The sequence below is a fragment of the Phascolarctos cinereus genome, unplaced genomic scaffold (genome assembly GCF_003287225.1).
Source record: "Phascolarctos cinereus isolate Bilbo 61053 unplaced genomic scaffold, phaCin_HiC Scaffold_1;HRSCAF=81, whole genome shotgun sequence".
NCBI lineage: Eukaryota > Metazoa > Chordata > Mammalia > Diprotodontia > Phascolarctidae > Phascolarctos > Phascolarctos cinereus.
Genome location: NW_027555514.1, coordinates 202,372,664 through 202,393,193, shown reverse-complemented (window position 1 = coordinate 202,393,193; position 20,530 = coordinate 202,372,664). Strand labels below are relative to the sequence as shown.

The 20,530-nt window shown below is 35.4% G+C and overlaps 1 protein-coding gene and 1 pseudogene across 1 annotated transcript in view; one reads left to right on the top strand and one right to left on the bottom strand.

Annotated features, from left to right (window-relative positions):
- The window catches only part of SLC2A13 (solute carrier family 2 member 13), a 224,377-nt gene that overhangs the window by 22,294 nt on the left and 181,553 nt on the right, over positions 1-20,530 (top strand). The window contains exon 2 of the mRNA XM_020973712.2: positions 12,013-12,172. Coding sequence (XP_020829371.1) covers positions 12,013-12,172 — 160 coding nt within the window. The remainder of the gene's footprint in view (positions 1-12,012; positions 12,173-20,530) is intronic.
- On the bottom strand, positions 1,282-4,879 carry LOC144456925 (polynucleotide 5'-hydroxyl-kinase NOL9-like; annotated as a pseudogene).

Here is a 20,530-nt window from a genome sequence, read left to right as displayed (position 1 = left end):
TTGATTACTGGGGACCTTTTTCTTGTACTAGGAGCAGTATTCTGTTGCATTACTCACATCAAGTTCAGAGTCCTAGTTCCAGGGCAAGAAAGAGCACTCCTGATCACAGTTCCTGGAAGGAAAAGAATGCTTGAGGTTACTCAAAGGCCAAAGCATAGGCCAGAAGAGCGCTGACCACTCTTCTTAGATCATAGCACCTGCAAGTAAGTGAAAACTTACAGATCACCAGAACCAGCTAGGAAAAAAACAGTAGCACGTGCATGTGTGCACACTCGCACACACACACACACACACACACACACACACACACACACACACACACACAAAACCCAAACCTGAAGCTTGGGACACTCCACCTAGGAGCAGAGCCCGATTTTAACATAAAGTTCAAAATCAAAAAATAGAATGAAAAATGAGCAAACAACAGGAACAACAAAAACCTAAGCATTAAGTATGGTGAGGCAGAGCCAAGATGGCATAGAAAAGGAAGGAAGTTGCCTGAGCTCTTCCCAATTTCCTTCAAAACATCTTTACATCAAGCCTAAAAACAAATTCTGGAGCAACAGAACCACAAAAGGCTAGGAGTGAAACCATTTTCCAGCACAAAATAACTTAGAAGGAACACAAGAAAGGTCTTTCTCACTGGGGTGAAAGGGGAGTGCAGCCCAGTGCAGCAATTTCCAGGCAAGCCAGAGGGAGGCCCCTAGCCCCAGAACAGATCCACAACTAAGGCCCCTCAGTCTTGGCTCAGCAGGCCAGTTGTGAGGCCTCTAGCTTCAGCACAGCAAGTGAGCAACCAGCCCCAGAACCCCCAGCAAAACTGGTGAGCAACCAGCCCCAGATTCCCCTCATGCAACAGGTAAGCCACCAGCCCTAGATATCTCCATGCAACACGTGAGCTACCAGCTCTAGAGGCCCCTGTGCATCAAGTCAGTGACCCTGACCCTTGGAGCAAGAAGCTTGGGACAGTGTTTCCTTTACCCTGGGAGCAGAGCTCAACTTTAATAGTCATGAAATAGGCTTGAAGAAGAGCAAAAACAACAATAATATAATAACAACAAAGCCTTGACCACAGAAAGCTACTATGGCCACAGGGAAGATCAAAACACAAACTGAGAAGAGGATGACAGTGTCAAAATACCTACAAGCAAAGGCTCAAAGAGAAATATGAATTAGCCTCAGTCCCCAAAACTCTGCCTGGAATAGCTCAAAAAGGATTTTAAAAATAAAATAAGAGAGGTAGAAAAAGTTGGAAAAAGAAGTGAGAGTGCTACAAGAGTTTCATGAAAAAAGAGATGACCACTTGGTCATCACTTGGTCAAGGAAGCACAAAAAAATGGAAAAAGATGCATAAAAATTCACTGGTTGGCATTTACTGTATACATGGCATGGTATATGAGCAGGAGTAACACCAGTGTGAATACCCTGGAGAGCAACAGAACTGAAAGGGATCTGAAACGGGTCTAGATAGTGTAGAAGAAGAAATGGTTTTACCACTGGTTGCTGTAGCAAGGCAAGACAACCTAACACATATCATGAAGAAAAGGGCTATGCCATTTTCCTAGTTGGACAATGCCAGCATTAGCAAACTTAGATTACACAAGCAGAGTTTGTGTGGGTTGTGGGGCTGGCTCCCTTTCTCATCATCTAGATCCCCTGAACCATGATTCAACATAGTCCAAGTGCCTGTTTTTGGCTTTGGCCTTCCCCTTGCCTTTTGTCTGCAGACCTGCCAGCCTTGCTTACTCTTGGGTGAGCAGGGACATATCTTGACACTGTTCAGAACAGAACTGAACATCAGTAGGAGCCAGCATTTGCATAAGGTTGATGAGGAGCAAAAGTTCATCATCTTTCACCCAGCTCATAATGAGAGGTGTTTCTCTCTGATAGGCACTGAATACATACTTCACTATCTCAAGGTACTTCTTAAAGAATCACCATAAAAGATCATTTTAAAGGCTTTTTTTAAGTGAGTGAATAGTGGACTAAAAAGAGACCACAACATTACACAAAGAAACACAACCAGGAGGAATGAATTCTGTCCTTCTTTAGTCATAATCCAAAAAATCAGCACAGGGAGCACCATTTAGTAGCCGGTTAATCAAATATTTATTAAACATGGACTTGTTGATATACCTTGATCCACAAGGTATGATGATAGAGCAACCATGCATTTCCTCACAAGTAACAATGAACTCTTCCGTTTCTGAGCTGCTGCTCTGGACAGTTGAAAGCCACTTACTTCCTCACATTTCTTAACGCCAACAGGAGACATAGTTAACTGTTCAAGAGTGAAGGAGGACATCTCCTATTTCTTTCCTAAGAAAAGGCAAGAAAACTCTGGTTAGCTCAGGATGAAATCTTTAGCAGAGGTCTCTGGACTTTATAGCATGACAATGGAACACAGGAGAAAATGTTTTACCTTGTGAAATGCATTAGTTGAAGAAAGATGAACTTTGATCAAATACTTGATTTCCAACTTGATACTTTAGGGTTTTCTCTGTCATTATGTAGCTAACTACTTCACTGGTTAGGGCACATTTGGCGTGGGGAGAGTAAAGGTCATGAGCTGGCTGGCCCTGGCTGATGATAAAACCAAATACATAAACCCAGCCATAAAGATGAGACATCCGACATTTTCCACTGGAGGTCTGTGGTACAGCAACATCAGGAGACTGGCGTTACCCCTGACCAGAAAGTGCACCTCTAGCTCATCCTTGCAGCCCTCTCTGAGTTTGTGGTGTTCTCTGACTGCTGCTTTACCTCCTCCTTGGTTTGGGAAAGGCACACTTCTCTTTTGATTGCTCAGCTGTATGTCTGCTTGCTTCGTTCTCCTCCACTTGGCACCAGCGCTCCCTGTGGTCTGGAATTCTCTGGCTACCTTACTTTCTTCTTCTTTTCTTCCTCCTTAGGCAGGCAACTGTCTGTCCTCCTTGTCACCTTGGCTTGCTGCACCTGTGGTTGACTTCCCTCCAGCTCAAGGAGGTGTGTCCAGCTCAGGCAGCCATCATATAACATAATTTGTTTAGCCATTCTCCCAAATATGGGCACTCACTTGGTTTCAAGTATTTATGCTACTATGAAAAAATCTGTTGTAAACATTTTGGTGCGTTCCCTCTGTCTTTAATTTTTTTTTAAGGTTATATAGACCACTAAGTGGTACAGTAGATAGAGCACTGGTCCTGAAGTCAGGAAGACAAGTTCAGATATGACCTCAGATGCTAGCTTGTGTCACCCTGGACACTTTATATTTCTTACAGTTTCCTCCATTGTAAAATTGGGGATAGTAATAGTACCTACCTCCCAGGACCGTTATGAGGATCAAGTGAGATTAAATTTGTGAAGCTCTTAGTACAATGCCTGGCATATAGTGAGCACTTAATCAAATGCTTATTTCTTTTCTTCCTAGTATTACCTGGTCAAAGGGAATGGACAGTTTAGTAACTTTTTCTGTAGTGTTACAAATTACTTTACAGAATATTTTGCTAGACCAATTCACAGCTCAACTAGTAGTTCATTAGTGTATGTTTACCCAATAGCCCCTCCAGCATTACTCAGTTTTTTTCTTTTTGTCATCTTTGTCAATCTGATGGCTCTGAGGTGGAATTCCAAAATATTCTAATTTGCCTTTTTCTACATATTAATAATTTGGAGCATTTTTTCATATCATTATTTATGGTTTGGATTTCCTTCTTTGAAAATCAACTATTCTTATTCTTTTTTTCATCTACCAGGAAATAGCTCAGAATTATAAATTTGACTAAGTATGATGATACCTTTATCAGAGAAACTTACTGAAAAGATTGTCTGTTTGTCTTCTAATTTTAAATTCAATAGTTTTGTTTGTGCAAAATCTTTTAAATTTTATACTATCAAAATGCTCCATTTTATCTTCTGTGATCATATTTATCATTTGCTTGGTTATGAGCCCTTCCCCTATTGATAAATCTGATTTATCTGCTCCTCTAATTTGCTTCTAATGTCACTTTTCATATCCCAGTCTTATATCCATTTGGTGCTTAGCTTAGCAAGCAGTATGAGATATTATTAGTCTATGCTTAGTTTCTGTCAGGCTGCTTTCCAATTTTCTCAGCAGTTTTTGATAGATTGTGAATCCTTACCACAGTTACTGGAGTTTTGGACAACAGCATGCTACAGTGTTCATTTACTTCTGTATATTGTGCAGTGGATGTGTTCAACTGATAGACCTTTTTGTCTTTTTAAAAGAGTATCGAATCATTTGAACGATGACTGTTTGAGATTCGGTACTGCTAGTCTCTGTTCTTCCCCGTTTTTTTTTACTTTACTTTCTTTTAGATTTTTGACCTTTTTTCCATCTCAGTTTAAATTTCATTCCCCCCCCCTTAAGTCTATAACATAATCCTTTGGAAGTTTCATTCATAAAGGACTAAATAAATAAGTTAATTTATATAGTATCATAATTTTGTTATATTGGCTTAACATACCAATGAGTAATTAGTATTTAATGTTATTGTTATAAATTTAAAGAATGTTATATAGTTGTATTCATGTAATTTCTGGGTGTAACTGAATAGATAGACTCTCAAAATTGTATATATATCTATGTGTGTGTGTATACACACATATATTACTTTTTAATGGATGTCTTTTTCTTTCTCTTCTTATCATTGATTTTTGGTTTTGTACAGAATGCTAATGATTTAAGTAGATTTATAGTCTTCAATTTTGCTAATTTATTAATTGTTTCAATTGCTTTTAGTTGATTCTTTAAGGTTTTTAATATAAATTATCCTCAAAAAGCAATATTCTTGTTTCCTCTTTTCCTACCCTTATTCTCTAGATTTCTTTCCTGTTTTAGTGTTATAGCTAGCATTGCAATTATGGCAATAATAGGCATCTTTGCTTATTTTATTGAAAAATACTTTAGTGTTTCTGTATTCCATATAAAGTTTGCTTTTGGTTTTAGATAGATATTATTCACTATATTAAGAAAAGGTCCATTTATTCCTATACATTCTAGTCTTTTTAGGAGACACAAGTGTATTTTGTTAAAGGTCTTTTCAACATCTATTGTTAAATCAGATGTTTTTCATTATTGTTATTTTGTTATTTACATACAATATAGTCTTCTTTCTGTTCAGTTAACCCTGATTTCTTAGTATAAATCTAACTTAGTCAAAAATATAATCTTTTTGTTTTGTTTTGTTGTTTTGTTTTGTTTTTAGGCAGTTGGGGTTAGGTGACTTGCCCAGGGTCACACAGCTAGTAAATGTCAAGGGGCTGGTCTGAAGCCACATTGGAACTCAGGTCCTCCTGACTTCAGGGCCAGTGTTCTATCTACTGTGCCACCTACCTGCCCCAAAATATAGTCTTTCTAATATGTTGTTGTAGCCTACTTGCTAATAAAATGTTTACATCAGTGTTCATTAGGGATATTTGCTTATAGTTTTTCCTTTGATTATTTTCCCCCTGATTAAAGTATACTTGTACCATAGAAAAAATTGGAAGAGTCCCTTCTTTTCCTATTTTGTTTCTTTTGCAAAGTTTACATGTTAATGGAATTAATAGGGTTTTTTGAATATTTGAAATAACAATTTTAAAGAACTGACAGGCTGAAAAACAAAGTATAGAAACAATAGAAAATTTTATTAAAGAAAATGAAGTAGTGAGACAACATACCAAAACTAGTGTGATGTAGTAAAAGCTGTCCTTAGGGGAAAATATATCTTTGGTAAACTCAGTTGTAAATCCATATGGTCCTGGAGTTATTTTCTTTTAGAGTTCACTTATGTATTCAGTTAATTTTTCTGACATTTGTTGATATCAACTATTTATTTCTTCCTTGTTTAATTTGATTATTTTTTTTTGTTAGCATTCATCCATTTCCTCTAAATTATCATATGTTAGCATATAATTGGACAAAATAGTTCCTGGCAGTTGCTTTTGTTTATTCTTTAATTATTGTAATTTTTCATTTTATATGAACAATTTGATTTTCCTTTTAAAATATTAGATTACCTTACTTTTTATCTTTCCTATTAGTTTTAAAAAATAGCTTGTAGCTTTTTTCTTGAATGACTTTATTCTTTCACATTTATTGCTTTGATTTTTACAATTTTGCTTAATTGTTTAGTTGGCCATTTTCATTTGTTCTAGTTGTTTTTAGTTGCATTATTTGAATTTAGTTTCTTTCTTTCTTTCTTTTGTTAATGAAGTCTTTTAAAGGTAAACATTTTCCCTGAACACTACTTTTACATCCTACATAAGTTTTGGTATATTGTCTCACTATTTTCATTTTCTTGGATAAAATTTTCTATTGTTTCTATACTTTGTTCTTTACCCTACTAGTTCTTTAGAATTAAGTTATTTGGACTTCAATTAATTTCTAAGTTTTTCTTCAAAAACTTTTTATTTGATATATTAATGTATATTTGCTTAGTATTTCTCCTTTGAGAAGTATGTAAATTCTTTTCTATTCCCATTCAGTAATTGTTGGAGATTTATCAAATCTAATTTTTCTAAAGTTCTTTTAATATTCTTAGCTTCTTTCTTTTTTTTTTTTTGGTTAGATTGGTTTAGGTGCCCCACTATTTTAGTTTTATTATTTATTTTGCCATCCAATTCTATTAGCTTTTCCATAGGTGCCACACTATTTCTTGCATAAAGATTAAGTCCTGATGTTGATTTGTTATCTGTCATGTATTTAAACATAATATAATTTGCTTGCTAATCTCTTTTGATCACGTCTCTATTTACTATAGCTTTATATGAAATTGTAATTGCCATACTTGCTTTTTTAAGTTCAGCTGAAATGTGATCGTTTTGCTTCAGTTCCTCATTTTAATTTTTTATAAATCTTTATGTTTCAAGTGTGTCTCTTATGATCATCATATTGTTGGATTCTATTTTCCAAATTAGTTTGTTGTCTCCTATTTTTTGAGTGACGGCATCCCATTAATATCAATGGATGTTTTTGTTAATTGTGTATTTCTGTCCATACTGACTTCTCATACTTTTTTCCCCTTTCTTTACTCTTAAGTATCCTTCTTTACAAATAAGCAGGTGGTGATAAAAGATAGGGAGTTTGTCAGACATATATATATATATATATATATATATATATATATATATATATATATATATATGAAATGACCTATTTTTGTTCTGTTGCAGCTCTTCTCTTTCCCTTTCTTAATCCCCAATTCCTGGTTTTTGTCCTTTCTTTCTTTCCTTTCTTTTACTTCCCTTTACTTTCTCTTCTGCAACGTGGTAGTTTGTTTTGCTTAAGACTTTTTCTTTACTTGTAATGCCCTCTCTCTTAAAATCCTCCCTCCACTCTATTTTTCTGTCACATCCTATTTCCTTTTTGAGTTTAATTTACCATCGGGAATGTGTGTGTGTGTGTGCATGTGTGTGTGTGTGTGTGTGTGTTGTGTGTAAGTATCTGTGTTCAATCTTCTTTTATCTGGTTCAGATACAAATGAGGTTCATAGGATGCCTATCCCCCAATCTCTTCACCCTGGTTTAAATATTCTTCATCTTATTCACCTCTGAGATAGTGATTTTCCTCCCCTTCCTCTTTCCCTGTAATCCTCTATCCATTCTGCCTTCTTGTAAGACCAACAATCCAGACTCTGTCATATTTACCACTCTCTATGACCCTGAAGATATGAGGGTTCTGAGGAGTTTATTTTTTTCTTATTCCCATATTAATATGTAAACAACTCATCCCCTCAAAATCTCTTCCAGTTAAACAAATGTGTACACTTTTTTTTTCTTCTTAGTTCCTGCATTTCCAATTCCAAATATTTACTCAATTTTGGTCACTTCATCAGAAATACCTGGAAATTTATTTCATTAAAAGTCCATTTCCCCCTAGTAGGATTATATTTAGTTTTGCTATTAATTTTTGGATGAAAGTCTTTATCATTTTTGTTCTGTTTAAATAAAACATTATGACAATTGCCAAGTCTTGTGTGATTTGATCTGTGGTTCCGTGGTACTTGAGTGCTTTCTTTCTAGTTTCTTGAAGTATTTTTTCTTTGGCCTGAATGCTCTGGATTTTGGCTATAATATTTCTGGAAGGGGTTCTTTCAAGAGATGACCAGTGGGTTCTTTCTGCATTTATTTAGCTATGGTTCCAAGATATCTTGGCAATTTTTACTTTTTAAAAAAATATGGTATGCTAGTTTTTTTTTAAAGTCATGATTTTCAGATAATTTGGTGATTCTTAGATTATTTTTTTTTACTTTTTTCCCAGATGATTTGCACTTAATATTATATTACTTACATTTTCTTTTATTTTTAAATATTTTGATTAAAATATTTCTTTTTGCCTCTTTGAGTCATTTTCTGTATGACCCATTTTAATTTCCAGGAAATTCAGTTCTTGTGCAAAGTTTCTTATTGTCTTTTCCAAGGCTTCAATTTTTCTTACCTTTCTTTACTCCCTAGCTATTTCATGTTGTACCTCTCATTTCGTTTCTTCCAGGTACTCTTATAATCCTTATTGCCAGAACATTTTTATCTCTGAGATTCTACTTGGTCTTGTGGTGGGACTATTGTCTTTTTTGGGATTTACCCCTTGGGCTTTTTTATTCCAAGATATTTCCTCGTATTTGTTGTTTTCACGTATCTGTAGCCTCAGCATCTGGCTTGTGGGGGGAGGGGTAATGCTCTTAATTTCAACTTTGCTTCCATATAACTGTTTGCTATGATAGAGCCTAATTGGTTCACAGCATGTTGGCTAAGACTATGCCTCACCCTAAAGCATTATTTAGTCTTGTCTCCTGTTGAGGTTCAGGCCCAGGCTGTCTGGATGCTGGTTATGTCCAGGCTTCTTGGATACAGCTCTGGAACTTTTCTTCTGCTGTGGCCAGAAGTCTGGGCAGCCCTGCTACTGAAAACTTTGTCTCTTGTTGCTCCAGACTCTTTGTCTTTCTCCATCTCCACCCCAATTCTAAGTTCTTCCTAGGGTCTTTCTCTAGTCTTGGCTTCCTCCTGAAGCTCCTTTTCAGTTTCTCTGGGGCTGCTTAGAATTAAGTCTCCCACCCAACCCTAATTGTCTATTTTAAGTTTTCCACAGCATTCTAGCATTTATGTTGCTATGGACTGGGTAGAGGTGTCTAATAGTTGATTCTTCTTATTTATTTTTATACCAGTTCATTTTTAAAGTTTACTGATGTTACATTTGAAAATTAAGGTAAACTGAGACAATGGTCTGTGCATGATCGATTTATTTGTTAGGCTAGCAGTAACCAATGAATTGGGTCAGTGGCCTCAGTGAACAAAGACTACAAGGTAGGGCTTACTAGCCTTCATATAGTTTTGGGAAGTACAAGAAAACAAAGAACAGAATTGAGTAGATAGGGAAAACAATGCAGTTGGTTACAGAGATGGCAGTTTCATGGGAGTGAGGCCAGCATGATTGGTTATATCAAGAAGAGTGGGCTAGCACCTATGTAGGGGATAGCAATCAACCTTCTCTGTCTTAGGAGAATGCTTGATTGATTCATGGGATCTAGGGGGCAGCTAGGTGGCGAAGTGGATAGAACTCCGGCCTTGGAGTCAGGACCTGAGTTCAAATCCAGCCTCAGATACTAGACACTTACTAGCTGTGTGACCCTGGGCAAGTCACTTAACCCCAATTGCCTCAGCAAAAACAAAAACAACCCCCCTCCCCCAGATTTATGGGATCTATCTGCATGCTAAGGCTATTGATAGTATACCAGGGAAAGCAGACTTACCTGACTCCTAGCAGGGAACTCCTGTGACTAAGAAATGTTCATTGTTTGAGTCCACTTGAAAGGTTAAAGATAGTGGACCAGACTTCCTGGTGTCTGCCTGCATCCCTCAAGGATAACAGATTTCCTTGAGGCAAAAATGAAACAGTGATTAGCAGGAGAACTGAATTTCTAAACTTTATTCTTAGGCAAAGAGATAAAGAAATGTGGCTTGAGCAGTCGTACAAAATGGGACAGTAGTATGGAATAGGATCAATCACAAGATAGAATCAATTATAAAATGCTTCAGAATCAATTTAATTTTTTTGCTGGGGTGTGTGTGGGAGATCTGGACTCTTCTTTGACCTTACAGATTGTTATCTCAGTCCCCTTTCTTAATATTCCTTAAAGAAGGAACAAGAAGTGCAGGGATGGAGGAGGGGTTAGTATGTTTAAAAAAAAAGGCAACAGTGAAGAAAACACAACCTGTGTTCCTATGGTCTTTAGATTCTCTTCTAAAGCTTCATAATCTTTGCTAACACTGTTTACCTTCTTTTTGGCAGTGCTATTCATGCCCATGTTATTCATCAGGAATAGGTGACTTACTTAGAGTCACATAACTACTACTGTCTGAGGCTGGATTGGAACTCAGTCTTCCTGACTCTAGGGTTGGTGCTTTATCCACTGTGCTGCCTAGCTGCCCAGTACCCCATAGCTCCTCATAAAAATGAAATATAATGAGTATAGTGAAAAATAAAAAATAATGAAATTTTCTAGTTATAATGGCCAAGTTTCCCCCTTCAGAAGAGATGAGAAGACAGCTACTCCCTCCCTTCTTTACATTTGTGTACCCTAAAATGTAGGCAAAGCTACTTTACTAGTGACAGAAGGAAAAAAGAAGACAATTCCTATCATTAAAAAAAATTATTATTATGATAAAAATGGCTACTTTCCCTACCTCCACATTCACTGGGGCGACAGAGAATGCATTCCTTCAGGGTAGTGGTGATTCCAAACTAAAACACTAACTTCCTATAGATTGGGCCTTTTATACCTCAGAAAACATGGAAGCCAAATGGCTTCCATTTCCTTAAAGGACCAGACTAATATACAGGTGAGGTGTATTCCTACCACAGCAACCTTGAAACTCTATGTTTTATGATTGTCTCTTTATCTAGATTTCTTCAGTCCCTTTTATCTCCTAGCACTGTCATTTTCCAATATTGTATAGCTTGCAAATTCTAATCTGATGCCTTTCTTTGCGCACAGTGATTTTGTTGAAGGCTTTGAAGTGGTTTTGCAAAATGCAAAGGTATATGGGTTTTGGCTCAGAGAAATTTTTCATTAACTTTCTAGGTTAAGCCCGTGGTCTGGATGGTTCCTGTTGCTAAAAGTCTGCTTGCAGGGTAATTGGGGCATTCATTTCTTATTTTTATTGTTTCAAATAGGTTAGAACAAGTCAACTACCATTGATCAAATTCTGAAAACATTCTCATATTTTATGTAATTACCAAATAAAATTCTAGAAATAGTAATATGGCAATGTAGAGCTATGGGAGAAATTATGTTGGAGTGGAAACAATGGATTTTCCCCCCTCTGTCAGTCTATAATGATATATTTTTGGGAAACTCATAAAATCGCAAGACTATTTTCATCTTCTATAATAATGAGTTATATAGTATTACTGAGTTCCTAATAATTGGCAGAAATTAGGAGGAATACAATTTGACATTTACTGGCACTATCTGTCTATAAATAAATATTTTGCCTACATATAAGCATTTAACAATTCTGTAAGCATTAAAAAAAGGAAATGAGTTTGCATTGTCACTACTATGATTGCATTTCCTTGTGGATATAATAGAGTAAGTTACATTCTTAGTACACTTTCATATTTTTTAGACTTGTAAAAGTACAAACACATTTATATCTGAACTGTAAATTTTGGGGAAGCATTTTCTTTTCAGTTGTCCACATTTAATTAGCCATATAGTAAATTTGATGAATAATTTTGTATGTTGCATGAATCCATCAATTTGCAGTAAGAAATATACCATTTTCATCTCTTTATATACCCCTAAATTATTATTTTAAGAGATTTTCACTAAATAGCAGATGAAGCCTTTAAAATGCATAAAATCAGTTCTATAATATATTATACATGCACACATATAAGTGAAAGTTGTAGGCTTAAGAACTGAAGAGTGTGCATTTACACAAACATATGTAATCATCTAATTTTAATATTTGTGACAAAAGGTAATATAAGGTGAAAGTCATATTTATTTTTCATCGCTTCCTTTGTAGGTATTGCTTCCATGACAGTACCAGTGTACATTGCAGAGGTTTCTCCACCCAATCTAAGAGGCAGATTAGTTACTGTTAACACGCTATTCATCACAGGAGGGCAGTTCTTTGCAAGTGTTGTTGATGGAGTTTTCAGTTATCTTCCAAAGGATGGATGGAGGTATGTACATTATTTTTATATTTAACTTTCAAATACATAAATTATCAAACTTTAAGTACATCTAGGAAAAGAAGCTACAATTGTTTAGGAAGTATAAGTAACTTAAGGTTGCTTATGATTAGTCACTTCCTAATTTATGTGGCAATATCTGACTGCAAGGTTTATGCACTCTTCAACAAAAAAACAGTCTGAAAGTGGACAAATGCTAACATTTGATTTAATAATAAATAGAATGCTAATGGTATGATATTCATTTTTAATTAAAAAAATTTCTCCATTTTTTTAAATTAAAGTTTTAAAACATTTTCGACATTAACTTTTATAAGATTTTGAGTTGCAGTTTTTATCTCCCTCCGTCCCTCCTATCCGTTCTCTCCAAGATGGCAAGCAATCTGATATAGGCTATATATGTACAATCTTATTAAATATATTTCTACATTAGTCATGTTGTGAAAAGAGAATCAGAACAACAGGGAAAAACCACGAGAAAGGAAAAACAAACAAACAAGAAAGAGAAAATAGTATGCTTTCATCTGCATTCAGACTCCATAGTTCTTTTTCAGGATGTGGATAGCATTTTCCATCATGATTCTTCTGGAGTTTTCTTATTTCTGGGAAGAGCTGTCTATCAGAGTCAGTCATCACACAATGTGACTATTACTGTGTATAATGTTCCCCAGGTTTTGCTCATTTCACTCAGCATCAGTTCCTATAAGTCTTTCCAGGTTTTTCTGAAATCTGCCTGTCCATCATTTCTTATAGCACAGTGGTGTTCTATTACATTTATATATCACAACTTGTTCAGCCATTCCCCAATTGATGGGCATCCCCTCAATTTCTAATTCTTTGCCACCACAAAAAGAACTGCTATAAATATTTTTGTACATATGGATCCTTTTTCCTTTTATTATGATCTCTTTGGGATAAAGGCCTAGTAATGGTATGGCTGGATCAATGGGTATGCACTGTTTTATAGCTCTTCCAATTGCTTTCCAAAATGGTTGGATCAGTTCACAAGTCCACCAACAATTCATTAATGTTTCAGTTTTCCCCATCTTCTCCAACATTTATCATTTTCCTTTTTTGTCATATTAGCCAGTCTGATGGGTGTGATGTAGTACCTCAGAGTTGTTTTAATTTGTATTTCTTTAATCAGCAGTGATTTAGAGCATTTTTTCATATGACCATGGATAGCTTTTATTTCTTCCTCTGAAAATTGTCTGTTCATATCCTTTGACCATGTATTAATTCAAGAATTACTTCTAATCTTATAGATTTGACTGCATTCTCTACTATTTTAAAAATTAGGCCTTTATCAAAGACACTGGTTGAAAATATCATTTCCCAGACTTCTGCTTTCTTTATAACCTTGGTTGCATTGGCTTTGTTTGTTTGTACAATGCCTTTTAATTTAATGTTATAAAAATGATCCATTTTGATCTGCTCCTGGGAGCCAAGATGGTGGAGTGAGAAGTAAGTCACTCTCACCCTCCCTTATTGACCTCTGAGTGATCACAAAATATCAACCAAGGAAAAACCCTAGAGAAGCTAAGCCAACAGAAAGACAGGATACAGCAGTCTTGTAGCTTAGGAAGCTTGGAGGATTAATGAGAAAGGCCCCTTTTGCTCTGGGGCAGAGGGAGCAGTACAGGATGGAAGACATCCTGGCAAGCCAGCAACAAACTAGGGGGAGATCCTGAGCCCCAAGTTGGTGGAGCAGGCAAGCGCCAATACCAGGAACCCGGAATCTCTCAGCACAGGCAGGGGAAGTGGTAGACACCTGCTCAGAAAATCATCATGTGCACAAGCATTCTCCAGCAGCCAAATCTCCCAGTGCTTCAGCACAACTCCAGGAGGCACAGTTCCAGGCTGGCAGATATCCTCAAGCAGCCAAACATTTGAGTACAAGGCCCAAGTAAACAGGAGCCAAATATTCAAGTGCAAGGTCCTAGTGAACAGGCATCCCTCAGGGGCCAGACTCCCCAACCTCACCCTAAGACTTCAGTGTTGCTGACTTCAGCTCAGCACCACGTAAGCTGCCAGACCACTACAGCCTCCAGCTGCCAACAATTCAGGACCCAGCACACAGCCAGTGACAAGGTACCAGGGTCCTAGCACAAAAAGCTTAGATCACTTCCTCCCACTGTCCAGGAGGAGAGCTTTACTCTAAAAGCCAGGAATTAGGCAAATGCCATGAGCAAAAAGAAGAAATGAACATTAATTACAGATTTCTTACTATGGAGACAGGGAAGATTGAGGCACAAATTCAGAAGAGGACCACATTGTCAATATACCCTCATCTGAAAACTTGAAGAATATGAACTGGTTTCAAGTCCAAAAAGCCTTCTTGAAAGAGCTCACTGAAGGGAACTGTTTAAAAAGTAAACTGGGCCAAATGGAAAAGGAAGTACAAAATCTAATAGAAGGAAGCAATTTGATAAAAATTAGAGTTGGGCAAGTGGAAGCTAATGAGTTCATAAGATATCAAGAATCAGTTAAACAGAAACAAAATAATGAAAAAATGGAATAAAACATAAAATACCTCATTGGAAAAACAACTAACCTGGGAAATAGATCTGAGAGACAATTTGAAAATTAGTGGTCTACCTGAAAAACATGATGAAAAAAAAAAAAGCCTGGACAGCATCTTTCAGGAAATCATCAAGGATAAATGCTGTGAGGTCCTAGAACCAGAAGGTAAAATAGTCACCAAAAGCATTACCCAACACCTCCTGAGAAAGATCCCAAATTGAAATGCCCTGAAATATTCTAGCCAAATTCCAAAATTACCAGGTCAAAAAGAAAATACTGCAAGCAGCCAAAAAGAAACAATTTAAATATCATGGAACCACAGTCAGGATTACACAGGACCAGGCAGCTTCTACATGAAAACATTGAGGGGCTTGGAATGTGATATTCTGCAAGGCAAAGGAGCTTGGATTACAACCAAGGATCAACTGAAAAGTGAAACTAAGCATAATCTTTTAGGAATGAGGTGGACATTCAATGAAACAGGGAACTTTCAAACCTCCCTCATGAAAAGACTTGAGCTCAACAGAAAATTTGATCTTCAAATACAAAATTCAAGAGAGGCATAAAAAGGTAAACAGGAAAAAAAACCATGTTATTAATAAGGGCAAATAAGGGAAGATGACACTTGTAACTCTTGAAAGCTGTATTATTATTACACCATGTAAAAGGGATATACATAGACAGTGGACATGGCTATAAGTTGACTTTAATGTGATGATAAAAAATCTAATTAAGTGATGAAAAAAGATTTTACTGCAAGAAGAGGAAAAGAGGAGGCAGACAAGAGTAAGTTACATCACATGAAACGGCACAAAAACCTAATACAGTAGAGGGAAAGAAAGGAGGGAGATGAGCATTATTTGAACCTTACTGTCATTAGATTTAGCTCAAATCAGAAATAACATAATCAGTCAGGTATAGAAATCTAACTCACCCTATAGGAAGAAGGAGGGGAAAGGGGAAAGAAGAGGGAGGGGGTGGATAGAAGGGAAGAAAGAAGTTGTAAACATAAAGGGGAAGAAAAGGGAGGCAGCTGATAGAAGGGAAAGCAGACTAGGGAAAGTGGTGGTCCAAAGCAAAACCCTAGTGAGGAGAGGAAGGAAGAAAGGAGAGAGAAAATCATAAACAGGAGGAGGGGGCAGTGTAAATAGGATGGAAAGAAAGGCACAGATAGTAATCATAACTGTGAGTGTGAATGAGATGAACTGTCAGATAGTAGAGTGGATTATGAATGAAAATCCTACAATATGTTGTTTACAAGAAACAAATTTGAAGCAGAGGGATACACACAGAACAAAAGTACAAGGCCAGAGGAGAATATATGCTTCAGCTGAAGTAAAAAAAGCAGCGGTAACAATTCTGATCTCAGACAAAGGAAAAGCAAAAATAGACCTAATTAAAAGAGATAAGAAGGAAAATACATCCTGCTAAAAGGTACCATAGACAATGAAGTAATATCATTATTAAACATATATGTACTAAGTGGCATGGCATCCAGATCCTTAGAGGAGAAGTTAAGGGAGTTATAGGAAGAAAGAGATAACAAAACTATACTAAAGTAGGATCTCAACCTCCCTCTCTCAGAACTAGATAAATCTAACCCCAAAACAAACAAGAAAGAAGTTAAGGAGAAGAATAGAATCTTAGACAAGTTAGATATGGTTGACCTCAGGAGAAAATTGAATGGGAATAGAAAGGAATATACCTTTTTCTCGGTGGTACACAGTACCTACACAAAAATTGACCATGTACGAGGTCATAAAAACCTCACAATCCAATGTAGAAAGGCAGAAATATTAAATGCATCCTTTTCAGATCAAGATGCAATAAAAATTACACATAATAAAGGGCTGTGGAAAGATAGAGTAAAAATTATTCGAAAACTAAATAATCTGATCATAAAGAATGTATGGGTCAAACAACAAATCACAGAAACAATCAATAACTGCATCCAAGAGAATGACAATAATGAGACAGCATACCAGAACTTATGGGATGCAGTGAAAGTGATTCTTAGGGGAAGTTTTATATCTCTAAATGCTTACATGAATAAAGTAGTGAAAGAGCAGATTAATGAATTGGACATACAACTAAAAAAGATCCTCAAATAAATACTAAATTAGAAATTCTGAAAACCAAAGGAGAAATTAATCAAATTGAAATTAAGAAAACTATAAAACTAAGAGCTGGTTTTATGAAAACAATAAAATAGACAAAACTTTAGTTAACTTGATTTAAAAAAAAAAGAAGAAAATCAAATTACCAGCATCAAAAATTAAAAGAGTGAATTCCCCACCAATGAAGAATAAACTAAAACAATAATTAGGACCTATGTTGGCCAACTGTATGCCAATAAATTTGACATCTTAGTGAAATGGATGACTATTTACAAAAATATAAATTGCCCAGATTAACAGAAAAGGAAATAAAATACTTAAATAACCCCATTTCAGAAAAAGAAATTGAACAAACCATCCACAAACTCCCTAGGAAAGAATCTCCAGTGCTAGGTGGATTTATAAGTGAATTCTATCAAACACTGAAAGAACACTAATTGTAATGCTATATAAACTTCTTGGGAAAATAGGTGAAGAAGGAGTCTTACCAAATTCTTCTTATGTTATAAATATGGTGCTGATATCTAAACTAGGAAGAACCAAAATAGAGAAGGAAAATTACAGACCAATTTCCCTAACGAAGATAGATGCAAAATTTTTAAATAAAATATTAGCAAAGAGATTACAACTTATCTCAAGAATAATACACTATGACCAGGTAGGAATTATACCAGGAATGCAGGGCTGGTTCAATATTAGGAAAACTATCAGCTTAATTGACCTTATCAACAACAAGACTAACAGAAATTATATGATTATTTCAATAGAAAAATAGAATAGAAATACAATAGAAAATAAAGAACATATTTATTATATAAAATAAAGAATATAAAGAAGCCTTCGAAAAAATACAACACCTATTCCTATTAAAAACACTAGAGAGCATAGAAATAAATGGAGTCTTCTTTAAAATGATAGGGAGCATCTATCAAAAACCACCAGCACACATTATCTGTAATGAGAATAAGCAAGATCAGGGGTGAAACAAGGATGTCCATTATCACCACTGTTATTCAATATTGTGCTAGAAATGTTAGCTATAGCAATTAGAGAAGAATCCTAGAGAACCAATAAAAAAAATTACTTGAAATAATTAGCAACTTTAGCCAAGTTGCAGGATATAAAGTTAACCCACATAAATCATTGGTATTTCTATATATAACTAATAAAACCAAGTAGGAAGAGATAGAGAAGTTCCATTTAAAGTTGCTGTAGACATTATAAAATATTTAGGAGTCTGCCTGCCAAGATAATCCAAGGGACTAAATGAACATAATTACAAAACAGTTTTCACACATAAAGGTCAGATCGAAATCATTGGAAAAATATCAGTTGCTCATGGGTAGGCGAGCTAATATAATAAAAATGAGAATTCTACTTCAATTAAATTACTTAGTCAGTGCCATACCAATCAAACTACCAAAAAATATTTTATACAGCTACAAAAAAGAATAACAGAATTCACCTAGAAGAATAAAAGTTCCAGAATATCAAGGCAATTAATGAAAAGAAATGCAAGGGAAGGTAGGCTAACTGTACCAGATTTTTCAAAAAAAAAATTTGTTTTTAGTTTTCAACATTCACTTCCATAAGATTTTGAGGCCCTCCCTCACTTTCCTCCCCCTCCCCTGCCCAGGACAGCATGCAATCTGATACAGGCTCTGCTTATACATTTATATTAAGCATATTTTCCCATTAGTCATGATGGAAGGAACAATTACAAATAATGCAAGGAACCATGAGAATGAAGCAATAAAACAAAACAACAAACAAAAAGAAGAGCAAATAGTATGCTTCCATCTGTATTCAGACTCCATAGTTCTTTCTCTGGATGTGGATAGCATTTTCCATCCTGAGTCTTCTAGAGTTGTCTCAGATCCCTGCATTGCTGAGAAGAGGCAAGTCTACCAAAGTCAGTCATCTCACAAGGTGGCTGTTACTGTGTATCCTTTGACAATTTATCAGTTGGGGAATGACTTTTATTCTTATGAATTTGACTCAGTTGTCTATACAGTTTAGAAATGAGGACTTTATTAGAGGCATTAGTTGTAAAACTTCTTTCCCAGTTTTCAGCTGATCTTGGATGCATTGGCTTTGTTTACATAAAAACTTTTCAATTTAATGTAAGCAAAATTATCCATTTTGGATTTCATAATGTCCTCTGTCTTTTGTCTGATCATAAATTCTTCCCTTCTCCATAGATCTGAAAGGTAAACTATTCCTTGCTCTCCTAGTTTTCTTATAGTACCAGTCTTTATATCTAAATCCTGTACCAATTTTGACTTTATCTTGGTATAGGGTGTAAGATGTTGGTCTATGCCCAGTTTCTGCTGTACTGTTTTCCAGTTTTCCCAGCAGTTTTTGTTAAATGGTAATTTCTTATCCCAGAAGCTGGAGTCTTTGGATTTATCAAATAGTAGATTACTATAGTCGTTGATTGTTGTGTCTTGTCTACCTAACCTATTCCATTGATCTACTATTCTATTTCTTAGCCAGTACCAAGTAGTTTTGATGATTGCTGCTTTATAATACAATTTAAGATCTGATATAGCTAGGCTAACTCCCTTGAATTTCTTTTCATTAATTCCCTTGATATCCTGGACATTTTGTTCTTCCAGATGACTCTTGTTATTATTTTTTCTAGCTCTATAAATTAATTTTTTGGTAGCTTGATAGGTATGGAGCTAAATAAGTAAATTAATTTAGATAGAATTGTCATTTTTATTGTATTAGCTCAGCCCACCTATGAGAAACTGATATTTTTCCAGTTATGTAGATCTGCCTTTTTTTGTGTGGAAAGTGTTTTGTAATTGTATTCATATAGTTCCTGGTTTTGTTTTGACAGGTACACTCTTAAATATTTTAGAAGGTCTACAGTAACTTTAAATGGAATTTCTCTTTCTATCTCTTGCTGTTGGGCTTGTTGGTAATATATCAAAATGCTAATGATTTATATGGGTTTATTTTATATCTTGCAACTTTGCTAAAGTTGTTAATTATTTCAATTAGATTTTTAGTTGATTCTCTAAGTATACCATCATGTCATCTGCAAAGTGTGATAGCTTTGTTTCTTCTTTGCCTATTATAATTATTTCAATTTCTTTTTCTTCTCTAATTGCTACAGCTGACATTTCTAGCACAATATTGAATAACAGTGGTGATAATGGACATCCTTGTTTCACCCCTGATCTTATCGGAAATGCTTCAGTTTATCCCCATTACATATAATGCTTGCTGGTGGTTTTTGATAGGTGCTGTCTATGATTTTAAGGAAGGCTCCATTTATTCCTTTGCTCTAGTGTTTTTAATAGGAACGGGTACTGTCTTTTTTTAAATGCTTTTTCGGCATCTCTTGAAATAATCATATGATTTCTTAGTAGAAATCATATGATTATTTCATGGCTAATTATGTATTGAACCAGCCCTGCATTCCTGGTATAAATTCTACCTGGTCATAATGTATTATTCTTGAGATAACTTATTGTAATCTCTTTGCTAACATTGTATTTAAAATTTTTTCAGCTATCTTCATTAGCGAAATTGGCCTATAATTTTCTTTCTCTGTTTTGGTTCTTCTTGGTTTAGGTATCAGCACCATATTTGTATCATTAAAAGAATTTGGTGGGATTCCTTCTTCAACTCTTTCCTTAAATAGTTTATAGAGCATTAGAATTGGTTGTTCTTTCAATGTCTGATAGAACTCACTTGT